Here is a 13225-nt window from a genome sequence, read left to right as displayed (position 1 = left end):
TTAATTTCAGATCTTATTTTACTCTCACTAATTACTCAAAAAGCTGGGGTGCCTACCTGAACCCATCTCCAACTGTGACGATCTCTACCTCACTGTCCGTTGAGGTCACATTGATCTCCTCACTTGCAGGGACAGCAGGAGCGGGAGCTGGAGACGCCTCAATCACCACGACATCCTCGTCCAGAGCACCTGAATAAATCCATTACCAAAAGTTAGTGTAGTACTCCAGACTCCCTACAATACAATATTATCACAATATTTCACTCATGATACATTATTATTTACATTTTTAACATATTGATTATTAGATCACAGTTATGTGCAAGCCTTCAACTTTCTCTGATGGTGATTGCAGTCAGTCCAGGTCAGAGTTCAACTGCTTGCAGAAAGGTTGCCTCCTATCATGCAATCTGTACCTTGCGATCAACACGCTCAAGCTCTGTGCAACCATTTAGACATCACAAGCTGCAATCGGTCACAGAATGTTAAAAAATTCAATGCAATCACCAGGCAGATTTTCTTGTAGATGCAAGGATGTTGCTGTCCTACTTTTACTCATGTGACTGAGCCCTTAGCTAGCTTGATGAAGCTGACTCCTAGTTCACAGCAAAGTGTGTCCAATGTTGGATGTTTTTTCAGTTGAGTCAATAAAATGTATGTTTGCTCACCTAATGTTATCCCAGGATGTACGAGATGAGCCCTCTTTTTCATAGTATCCCCAGAGTAATTTAATGTATTTAAGAAAATATAGATATCATGTGTCCCTGTATTGATACAATACCACCATATGACAATACCATTCTATCAATTTCCCCCCCAGTTCTAATAAACTGACCAGATACTATCTGATAAATGCAAATATCATCTAACTACAATAAAACAAACAGCATAAACATGTCATCGTCCGAATTTTTATTGATCTCAATCAGTTTTCTGCTTACCAGAATCAAGTTAAATATAAATAACTAGCTTAAAGCATACAAATAACCCAACCAATAAACCTTTGTGCTGAAATTGCTCAGTTCAGCAGCTCTGGGCAGCTCTGGGCACAAGAGAAATGTAATCAATGCAACAGATCCCACTCCATCTCTACTTGCACTTAACACCATGGGACCTTAACACTAAGGTGCGTCTGCAAAGCGTTAATGGTTGCACTGACACATCAAAAGAAGGAAACCAGAAGATATTATTACATTATTTGTAAAGTAATCCATTTTAAAAATACAAATATGCATTATGCAAACCCACAAATGTGTATTTATTTAATTTTCCGATTTATATCTAATGTATGTGGTCAATTAATAACACTCAAGGGGTCCTGTGTGGGTGCATGTATTAATGCCACCCACATTATACTCAAGGAGCCCAGTGCATCATAGGCACTGCTCAAACAGGTTAGTCATGGCAAACTAATTGGAGAGAACTGCATCATTCCTCTCAGCACTGCAAATGGAGGCAGTGCCGGTGCCATGGTAGGGTAATGACAGCAGTGTCCCCAAACATGAATTTATTTTAGGGTTAGCTCCAGACTTGAAACTATAAATTTGTCTCCACTAATGATGACGACAATACACAGTATAAGTCAGAGACATGATTATTTCTGCTTACAGTCCCATGCCCATTTCTAATTATTATCACAATATCTCAGTGCAAGTCAGAGTTGCTGACTCATGCATTGGGTGTTTCAGTCAAACTTACAAGTTCTCTCCGACATGGTTGGCCTTCCACATAAATACCAAGGCAGGCTTACAGCGTATAGCACATTTAAACTGTAACACCTTATGATCTCTAAGGAATGAAATTCAGAAAGATTTGTAGAACAGAGCTTGTGGAAGCTGGTTAAGAGATTTTAAAATAACTTAAATTAATGCTTGCTTAATTTACTTAGTGCTAGAGTATATTTGTGCACTTTGTTTGCTTAGTTAAACCGTGTCTTTGTGCATATCACCAAGTGACTTGCCATGTTACTGAAGTCTAATTCCCCAGTGTGATTTCTATTCCTACTCTCTCATGAGAACTGCTGCTTAGCACCTTCTGCAAGTCTAGCTGCCTGGCACTCAGGTGAAGCCTTTATGTAGTCACAAAAACAACAAGTTGGTTGGGAACTGTAGCCAATATGTGCAATGTTTAATAAGATAAACAACACCTCGTATTACTATACCTTTTAAAAACAAACACAACACTGTAAGGACACATAATATGCTTGAGGCAATTTAGTTTGGCCAAGAGTCTGATCTGTGTTTAAACCAGTAATTTACCAGAATTTTTATTTGATTTTGTTAAAGAAATTCAATTAAGGTGTAAACTACATTGAAACTGAATTGAAATTAAATTTGGCTGTGATACAATTTTCCCATTTTAATACATCGTGTAAGATTTAACTCTTTCCTCTCTACATCACACACCTACATCAAACCCTGGACAAGGAAGGTTTCATCACTTGCCTCCTTGCTTTTCCCTGCTGTAAACAAATGCCTTGTTTTTCCTCAGAGACTCACTGTTTCTATGCAAAGGCTGCTGCTCTACAGTGTTTGAGTTTTCTCCCACCTGTCTCCCACCACAAAGGCACAACAACTAACTTTCCATTCTCCCTTAGGGCCACAGCAGCAGAAATATCGCTCGGGCTAAACAGCTACATGAAAGAAACAATGAACGAAGGCGGAGGTGGAGCTTTTCAAAGGATTTCATTCTTACAGTCACTGAGAAACAAATCACAAAGTTATAGTTTGAATTTAGTGGCTTCATAAACCTGAACAGGTACAGAGGGCAGCAGTTGGCATTTCTCTGAGGTAGGGCTCTGATTATTCAGCCATCATATTCTAATGTATGTTTCAACATTCATCACATTTATGAAATGCTGTAATGCAAGTCAAAAACTATAATAAAGTTCATTTAATTTTTTTAGTTTCCTTTCATATTAACGGGACATGCTAGTAAGCCAGAATAAAATCTCCTTCTGTAAAAGAAAAACCTGTAGACTCTGATCCAGCTTCAGAAAACAGAAATTAATAGGGTTTTCATTTTGCTCATGTTAGTCTCATTTAGCCATGCTGTGCCAAGCCATGATTTTCCAACAGGCTCACAGCAGGGGCTAGCCAAGCAGCTGTGGTCCGTCTTTATAGCAGGCCAGATGAAGGCCTCTTTCTCTTAAGGACCCTCATGGTACTGTGCGGGTCATGTATAGGTGTACACAGAGCTTTTCAGACCCACATCTATACGTAATGGTGGTCTACTGCCCGCTGGGGGCAGTTTAAAAATTATCTGGAATGCTGACTACTCTTGTTTAGTTTTCAGCTTAGCCTGAAAGAAGTCAAACTATTTAAAGAAGTTCTTTGTAATACAGTGAAACAGAGTGTTAAAAACAACTAAGGACTTTCTCAACTTTGGCTCACCACTGCATGTCACCAAACCTAAGCTACACAAATGGACGCAAATATGGGACCATAAATCTGGCTTTGGCTGTGTCCTGACACTGTGCTGGACGTTACTGCAAGATCTCGGTAAAGTAGTTCTGTGTTTGGAGCTCAGCACTTCAGTAGCTTCTACTTGAACCTCTGTGGTTAGTTTCACTCTGGTTTTCCCATTTGTGCTTTCAGATTGCAGTGCACACTGTTGTATTATTTCAGTGGTATAATTATTATAATATTCACAATTGAATCTACCTCGCTATGGCTTCATGTCAATCACCGCATGTAACCTTGCAAGACAGATGTGTTCGGACACATGCATGCTTCTGAACATGTTATACACATGTGTGTGTATAACAGCTACACTGACCCATAGAGCTGGGCGATATAAGATTTTTTCATATCACGATATGTTTTTTTCATTTCAGGCGATAACGATATATATCACGATATAAGCCAAATAACTATATTTGTAAGATTTAAATGTGCTGTTGCTCACAAGTAAAATGTGAAATAATCAGCAGCTTGTTTTTATTTAAATATTTAAATAATAATAATAAGTAATAATAAGTTCAACAGGGTAGATGTACTTAAGGAACATGAGACTTTTTCAGATAAATAAAGGCAAATATTGCAAACTACACAAAAGGCAGCCGCTAAAGCGTTTAAGTTTCAAAATAGATCAAACGAAACAGACTACTAAATTGTCAATTCCACTTAGAAACAAAATATTAATTCTAAAAATAAATCTTAGTTTGTTTTACAGAAGAACAGACAAAACTGACTAACTTTTGTCAATATCAAATACACTGAGAACTAAAAGGAAATTCTCAATCTCTCCTTGTTGTATAGCTTAGCTTTTCAAACAGTTTTAACAGTTACTTTAGTCTGACAAAAGCCGAATGACGAATTAGCGCTTCCAGTCAGAGACTGAGGCTACGTCCACACGTACACGGGTATTTTTGAAAACGGAGATTTTCCGTTTTCGTTTTAAAAGATAATCCCGTCCACACATAAAGGCAGAAATGAAGGAAAACGCTGCTATGAACATGCCAAAACAGCAGGTGGCGCTAGATTCCTAACCGTGCAGAAATGTTGGCCAATCAGAAGTCTAGAAGCCTCGGTGGGAAAAAGTAAACAAAGCTGGGGCATAGAAGCAGAACCGAGTCGTATGTGTGGAGGGACAGTAACTGTGTGTGTATGTAAGCATTTAAACACTGCAGAGAGTAGAATTAACAGTAACAGTATTGTAGAAATTCATTTCACCGAAACAATAACGGTGTGACGTCAAAAAATGCGCACACCTTGCGCACACCTTTGACGCTGCGTTTTCTCCGTTTTTCTAGTCCACACGTAAATGCAAAAACTGAGTTTTCAAAAATATCCACCCTGGCCGGAGTTTTTAAAAATCTTCGTTTTCAGTGACCAAAAACGCCGTTTACGTGTGGACGAAAGGTGCAAACGCATAGAAAGATCTGCGTTTTCAAGAATGCCCGGGTACGTGTGGACGTAGCCTGAGCATGCACCAGTTTATTGTATTTCCAGACTTGCTTTCGGCACAATTTACAGTGCACGCTACTCTGTTTTTTGTCAGACTTGAAATAGCCGAAATACCTTCACACTACGGAACTTCTATGGCTCTTCCGTTCGACAATCTCTCCGGCATTGGAACCATCATCCGTTTTCTCTTCGGTAACCTTCGGTCACGCTCGGTTGATTTTTCTAGTCGGCACACTCATTTCCTCCATTACCCGGGCGGTACGGTGGCTGGCTGCTTCCCAAACAAATACACATGTGCGGCTTGGCACTTGTGCTGTACGTAACAAGTCACGTGACGTGACGCTGCGGCTGTGATTGGTTCGGCTCTGCGCTACTTAATTTGGATTGGCTGTTTTTTTGTTTTGTTTTTTTTTTGTTTTTTTTTAAGAGGACAAGAGCGGCGAGGTCTATCGCAATAGTTTAATTTTTCTATCGAGAAAAAGTTATATCGCAATACATATCGTTATCGTTCTATCGCCCAGCTCTACTGACCCATCATTATTATTAAATGAAAGTAAAGAGGGTCTTTATGACTTATGATTTAATGTTTAAATTACACCGTAATCTGATGGTGCATTTTGAGAGACAGTCATTTGTCTTGTCGCCATAACCTTTTTTTTTCTCACCCCGAGCGTTTTAATTGGTGAAGAACACAGTGTGCAAATGTTACATTGAAGAGCAGACACAGGTGAGCCCTTTTACACAGTTAAAAACACACTGGTCTATAGGTCGAAGGTTAAACTGTTAGGGAAAAAAAGCTAAAACATGTTATCACAAAAGCATTTTAGCTGTTCAGCTGATATCTGTCCATTTATGTTAATTATGATTGCCTAAATCAATCATTATTGTATTAAACATACAAAAATCTCTTCATCCTGGAAATGTGTGTTTCTCTCACCTGTGCACTACTGAGATTCTTTTCACACTGTGCGATATATGGGTAGGACTGCTCTAATGGTTGCACCTAAAACTTCTATGTCACCCCGCCCTAATAGTGATGCTATTGTTTATCTGCGATTCTGCAGTAATTATGGAGTAGGAGACCCTACCCAACCAAACCTGAAGTCCAAAATTGTACCAGCACACCTAAAGAGCTAGTGGCTCCAACTATAGAAACAAATGAGATACTTTTCATCATTAAACTTCTACACCAGAGAATTAGATCCTGATTGTGCTGTGAGGGAACAGGAAGTCTATAAAAATTCCGTACTCTGCAACTCTTGAGTCAGTCTTCATTTCTCTATATTTTTTTGTTAGGAAAAGGGAAATTGGGGCAATTGGTGTAATAGGTGAACTATACAGTTCTAACATCTTGAAAGTCAATGTTTGGTACAACCTCCTTTATTTTTAAACACAGTCTGAACTGTGTTAGCCAGGTTTTCTTGTAATTTTGTTAAGTAGTATTAAGGAATAGTTCTCTAGGCTTCTCGAAAGACATTCAAATTTTTTGTTCTGTTCTCGATTCAAGATGATCCCACAGTGCTTTGATAATGACTCATATTGTTCCACTATATGTAATATGCTTTTATTGAATTGGCAGTGTGTTTAGGATCGTTGTCATGGTGAAAATTTAAATTGTTGTCAATCAGATGCTTTCCTATTAGAGACATGACTTTCAGATACTCTCCGTCTTCCTTTGATAGTATTTTAAGCCTGTCAGTTCTTCTTTTGCCTAGTTTCCTCCAATTTTTAACGACGCTCTGCACACCATTGTAGGTAAGTTTTTGGCTAATAGCTCTCTGTCAATCACCTTGTTGGCCAAAAAACTTATGTTTATGCCTGCCAGACTGTTGGTCCTTTGCTAAGATGTCTGTTATTTGTGGACAGTGCTCGTCCATCTCTTGACAAAAAAAGAAAGTATTCCTCTGAAAATGATCAAGTACAAGGACCTGATTGAAAGGGAATTAAAAAAAATAGCAGTTAATGTCCAAAGAGACAGTTTAAAAGTCTGGATAACTACTGATTGAATCCTGGCTCTTTGGAAGCAAAATATAAACAAATAAGGAGTGACTCAATACTTTTGCACATTACTGTATGAATATTACAGTAATTTATATATATGTATTTTTGTTTTTAATCTACCACACTAACAACCTTTATTGTGATTAAAAGCAGTCAGTGCAAGCTGCACGACACGTGTTGACCTCACGAGCCATTTCTGTTTTTTCTGTTCCGCTTTTCAGTGCATGTTAATTTAACATTGCATCAACGTACTTCAATTAAAATATGTTAATTCATGCTGGATGGTTGTGCAGCATTAGAGATCATGGTGACCGTGATGTTTAGGAGAAATAATTTCCATCATAATGTTACAAGTGTGGTGATTTTTTTTTTTTTTCAAAGAGCTGAAAACAACCCATTACATAATGGAAAAATAAATGCCCAGGCTGTGGTGTATAATTTTGCCTGCTGGTACATATAAAACCCATCTTACCCCATGTCATGTCCAAACAATCTAATCTTTCTTTTACAGACTGGTTACTGAGAAAATAAATTATTCCCTTACTTGTCAATTCATTAAGCACTAAAAACTAATCCTACAAAGTAATGTAACACAGAGATAAATGTGTAACAAAGTAAGGGTTAGTGATTACCTGAGGCCACCGCAGCACTGTTGGTCTGGCTGCTAGTGCTGCTGACATCTACATACATCTCATCCTCTGCTTCAGTAGAAGATTCAGAGGACAAGTCGCCGCTGAGCTCCTCACTGGAACTACTGGTGCTGTGGTGTAGAGCATACTTCTTGCGTGCAAACATTTCACGATTCTTTCTCTGTTGTAGTAGTCTCTCCTTTTGCTTCTGAGTCCGCTGACCTCCTCCAGGAGCCGTTTTCACAAAGCGTTTCCTATGTAGAGGCCGCCGGCTGCTCAGGCACGCCCGCTTCAGCAGCACGGGCTCAGCATCAGACCGCACCCAGTTATGAGTGCGGCTGCCCCGAGTTCGGCCCATAGCAGGGCGCAAGCCGACTCCAGTGGCTCCGCCTCCTGTCAGGGCAGGGGCCTTATGTTGGCCTCCTGTTGCTCCTGCTTCCCCCTCGTCCTCCGAGCTAAGAGTGTCTGAGTCCCCGAATCGCAGGCTGGATGAAGGGGATGAAGCACAGTCACTAAAAGAGGACTCGTGATTATGCTCATCCTCACTGGGTTGCTGTATAAGTTCTACTCTGGGACGCTGAGGTGCCAGTGAACTCTCACTGATGTGGCCATCTTTGAGCGAGCAGTCTGATGGGCCTGCCTGTTGGCCTTTTCGTTTTCTACGTCCGGGAAAGCTCCGTTCTGAGTCTCTATGTGTCCCTGTGTCTCTCAGGGGCCGATGCCTCGGCTCACAAAGAGTTTCAAAATCGCTGCCAGCTTTTCCAATCACCTCCATGTTGTTAGGGAAGCTCTTGGATGCCTCCATGGGTTCGGGATTCACCAGTTGCTCCTTCATATGCTCCTGTCTGTTGGCGGCCTCAGACGGCACCTCACTCTTCATGGTGGCAGGTCTGACCTCACGGAGCAAAAACCAAGTGAACTTGCATTAATTCCAAAGCTTCTCACCACTGCATGTCACCAAACCTAGAAAAGGGGGGAAAATGTAAGAGTTAAATAACACAGGTCAGTCAACAAAGAAACAGAAAATAAAATAAGCAAAATGTGAATGAGTACTGTCAGCTCAATGTAGGTCTGATGGATGAGGTATTAATAGTCTATGTTACACAGTAAACACACTTAAAGTCCTCAGTAGTCAGGCAGCTTCAATTGACCAACTTAACTAAATAAGACAATTCAATCATGTGCTTTTCAGTGTTCTTCAAACATGACTAAAATCTGCCTTACAGACATCATTTAAACTGAAGTAAATGTAAATGTTTGTTTACACATCCAGAAGAAAATACACGAAGAGGGAAAACCAAAAGCATCAACTACTGATGGACTCTGTTATGGCCTCTGCAGCCTATCCTACAACAAAAACAAAACAACAACAGACAAACAAAAAACACTAGATGCAAAAACAGGTAAGAAACATACATTTAATCTAAGATGCATAAAAGAGAAATAGTAGATGATTGTTCTGTACTGATGGTGTTTAAAAGGAGAAAATAATCATTTCTTAATTCAAGTAAACACTCATTCATGTTGAAACTAAAAAACAAAACTAAACAAAGTCTGAGAATATTTTTATTTGAATACTTTAATAATGAGCTGGATAAAACCTGCAAACAGCTGTCAACAAGTTATTTAATCACTCCTAGCAATGATTTATCATGTCGTCTTTCAGGACTAAACTGTGTTTCCTTATTCCAACTCAAGAGCACATGAACACAGCTAGGCTGGAGCTAGACTTCCTGACTCCGAGAAGTGCATGAATGCACGAACAAGTCTTCATTCTTAATATCCTTAACCAAATGCAGCATTTTTTAAATAGACTGTAAGACAATTATACTTCTATTTTCATTCTGCACTGAATTGTTCAAGGTAAACATTTTTGACATTTCACTGGCCAATCAACAACACGAAGAAACAGTAATTCATCTAAAACAATACCTCACCGTCTAAATACAAGACAATCTATTCACTGAACAGGTCATTTTGTTTTCTCATACAAATTAACACAGAATGACCCCAAGCTGCTGATTAAAGACAGTAAATAAATACCCATAGGCTGACTCAAAGTAATGATGAGTCAACAGACCTGATATGTTTGCATTGTTGTGGATACCAAGAAAAGCATGACAAAAATTTTAAAAAAAAATCTGAAAGGGAGACAAATTCTTGCGTTTATTTCATGACTCTGAGACTATATGAGTTGCACCAACGTGTATCTGTGAAGAGAAGAAGCCTCTTTCACTCTGGTGCCGTGGGAAATTTTTTCACAGTGGTTTTGAAGTCTCTCAGAACAACGACAAACCCAGTCATTTGTGAAATTTAAACCATTTTTGCACATACAACAAAAAAAAGCAATTTCCGTGACTCCACGTGTACATTCTAAAAGCACACAGCAGTCAACAGTGCTCTTTGCACCAACATGGAGTATAAAAACCGATAGGGCTCTGTTTCCAAACTGTCAAGAAAATCACGATGCCATTTAGTGATCAGTGAAACTGGAAACTGCTTTTAATTCAATCATAAATATCAAATCAAATCCAGAATTCAGTAGATGTAAAGCAGAATACTTTCTTGCAATATATTACATAATAAATATATTGCATAGCTTGGCATTATTGGCAATCCTGGATTTGTGCTTGGAAACATATGGACTGCAAAGGTACACATTAGAAATCTGTAATAGAAAAGGCTTTAAAATTGCTATTAAAAAGGGCAGAAAACATTCTGTTTACATACTGTAGAACATGGGATCCTAGCCTGACCTATATATCCATGTATAAGTGGATACTGGCTTATTTAATATACCATATGAGCATTCATGTTTTGGCATCAGAATCTTTCGTTTTACTGATTATAATGCAGAGAAATATGTTACCCCTGGGGGTAATAGCAACATCACATAGTTTTTCCATCAGAACAGCTAAGGCTCAAAGATTACTGCAGCAAATGCAGTAGAGTAGCACCAGAATGGAGCCAAGCAGGGACTTTACAATAGGTTAGGTACTGAAGGGTTAATAATCAGCAATCCTATCATGTTCATTTTTCAGTAAAGCTATAATACACTATATGTACCTCAACAGTTGCAAATATATTGATAGAGAAATTTTAAACTTCCCAAATATTGGCATTAACACAATCAGTCTGGTTCTGTATAAGGTATTTTCAAGCACGAACAAACTATTTGATCATCTCTTAAAAAGCAGATCAGTATTTTTCTGGCTAACTTTTTCTGATTTAGGGCGCTTTATACCATCAGTAAACCCAAAGTCAAATAGTCTGCACTGTATGCATGTAGCAACAAGCTGGTCGTACTTGTTGACCCGATGCAATCAGAAAACAAATTCATGATGCTACTATTTCAGAATATAATTTGGGAACATATTGTACCAACTCTGTCTATGCAGCCATCTGGAAGTACAAGTGATGTAACACAACACAAAAATATGAAATCAGTGCTTTGCTAGTCCCTGTCCACATTGTGTGCTGGGAACACACAATTCACAACAATATGAATTGGATTTCAATTTCCTGCTTCAATCTGCTTTTAGAAAAAATGGAGCTAAAAGCTAAAATGCCAAACATGAAGAACACTGCATGCATTTAGGACAGACACAAAGTCAGTTGATAGCAAAAGTAAACAGTTTCTTTTTAAGATACAAAATAAGGATTTTTTAAAAAAAAAAACTACTACACAGTTCAACATGCTCCTGGAACGGTCTGAGTAAAATGCACTGCACTGCTTTGGTATGTACATTTGTGCAACTCGTGTAGGTTACAGAGCATTTCCTGAGACAGAGAAAAGCCAAATGCACAAGTGACGTCCATTAGCAGCATATTGCACAACAGCACCCTGGCTGTCACTTGACCTGAAGATGCAACTTCTGTCAAAGGGGATGCTGGGTTTTATGTGAGCAGAGAGTGATTTGCTTAAGTATTTAGCATAACTGTGAAAAGCACACGCAACAATGGTCTTATATGCTTTTATATACATCTCTAACACATAAGTGAGAGTGCTTCAGATCTCACTGTAAAAGCTGCGCAATGACAAGCATGAATTCAGGGGCCTCAGAGGACAGCCCTGAAGGGGAAAAAAATCCCAAAGGCTCAAAGCTGCACCATAATACTGCTGATCTCTAATGCAGGCGATAAGATCACGAAGAAAAGGGGTAGTTCTACCACGTTAACTGGTGCCTATCTATAGTAGAAAATACATGGGGGTGGGTGCAATCAGAAATGGCAACAGCAAACCAATTCAAGATGTACGACTGATTCAGTACTGCTGAGCTCTAACGATACCCACAGTGCTTTCTGACCACTAACAACTGATTAGGCAAGCAAAAACACAGATACATAGATTTATTTAGGCTGGCAGTATCGAGCCTGAAGCTGGGGGCTAAGCATACTTTCTACAACGCTTAACAATTACAATAAGCCCAGCTGCTGTCTGCCTGCTTGTCTGTCTGTCTCTCTCTCTCTGTATGTCCCATAAACGGTGCCGAAGTGACTGAGGCTGGATAATGTCGCTTTATTAGGAAAGCACTTACACCACAATATCAGCTACCAATATTACGATAACGAATCGAGAGAAACCAGAGTGGACAGCAAGCCGTTGCCTGATAAATATCCCAGACAGAAGACAACAAAGACAACACGTACCTGTGTCCAAATCCTTTTTTCAAAATGTGTCACCGTCCTTTTTGCAACATGCGGGGTTGAATCCTGCAGGAAATAGTGACAAGTAGTGAAAACAGGTAGTTTTCTATGTGTTACCCGAACTGCAACTAGGCAGGCCTAGCACGCAGAAATCGCGACCCGGAGGACTGTAGCGGCCGGGATTGTGAAACTGGCAACACAGTCCCGAGCCGTGCCGAGAAGCAAAATCGAAGGCAGTGGGCCCCGGATGGCTACGAGCTAAGCTAACGCTAGCCCCACTTCACTCAGTAAATACTCGATTATTATCAGCCATTTTGGCTCGAAATGGAAACCCAGTCGACTCGGACGAGACAATACGACCTCCGTGTTATTTCTCTATGTGACAAGATAAAAAAATCTCACTGTTTGCCCTCGACGAAGTTCCCATTCCTGCCTTCCGAGGCATCCACTGTTGTTTACCCAGCAGGTCGTCTCTTGGCTGGCCGCTTCTACAATGCAGTCATTGCCCGTAATGCCGCATGGGGGCGCTGAACCCCCGCCATCTACTTTTACGACACTTTACGACAGGTTCTTTACTCTTGAAAAGTGTGCCTTAAAAAAATAATAATAACAACAATATAAAATGGTCGTTACAACCCAGACGGGAGAGTCTCTCTTTCTGTTTTTTTTCTGCCAACAAGAAAAGAGTAGAACACCGGTGTAGTTATAGGTGTTTAATCCTATTGCCGGAGTTAATTTAAGATTATGTAGCGTTATTCGAGCCTCTATTTCAAGTACTAGCACGCCCACTAGTGTCTACTAGTAGACATAGGTTTTTTATGAGCATAGATGCAAGATTTTTTTTAATATTAAGTACTATTCTTTTACAAAAAACAAAAACTAAACTAATATCGCCACATGCATCCAATGATGTAAAATAAAAAGAAGAACAGGAACAAGCTAGATCCTGACATAGTAATATGAAAATGAAGTCACTTTGATTCTACGGTATTATTATTTTTTTTATCAGGACTTAATGAAATTAATCTGCCGCTTTGCAAG

At 39.4% G+C, this 13225-nt stretch overlaps 1 protein-coding gene across 6 annotated transcripts in view; it reads right to left on the bottom strand.

Moving 5' to 3' along the window:
• The window catches only part of rnf111 (ring finger protein 111), a 34907-nt gene extending 22198 nt beyond the window's left edge, over nucleotides 1-12709 (bottom strand). For 3 of the 6 annotated variants that reach the window (XM_040011966.1, XM_040011971.1, XM_040011972.1), the window contains exons 1-3: nucleotides 12188-12678; nucleotides 7541-8500; nucleotides 57-189 (exon numbers count right to left, since the gene is read on the bottom strand). In XM_040011966.1, the coding sequence (XP_039867900.1) occupies nucleotides 57-189; nucleotides 7541-8417 (1010 nt within the window). In that variant the 5' untranslated portion in view covers nucleotides 8418-8500; nucleotides 12188-12678. The other 3 variants (XM_040011967.1, XM_040011969.1, XM_040011968.1) reach the window with 3 other exon arrangements.
• Nucleotides 12710-13225: the final 516 nt, after the last annotated feature.

This window comes from Simochromis diagramma, unplaced genomic scaffold, assembly GCF_900408965.1.
Source record: "Simochromis diagramma unplaced genomic scaffold, fSimDia1.1 OVJJ01000603.1, whole genome shotgun sequence".
Lineage (NCBI taxonomy): Eukaryota > Metazoa > Chordata > Actinopteri > Cichliformes > Cichlidae > Simochromis > Simochromis diagramma.
The sequence above is the reverse complement of the archived record's forward strand: the minus strand, read 5'-3'. Positions and strand labels throughout refer to the sequence as shown.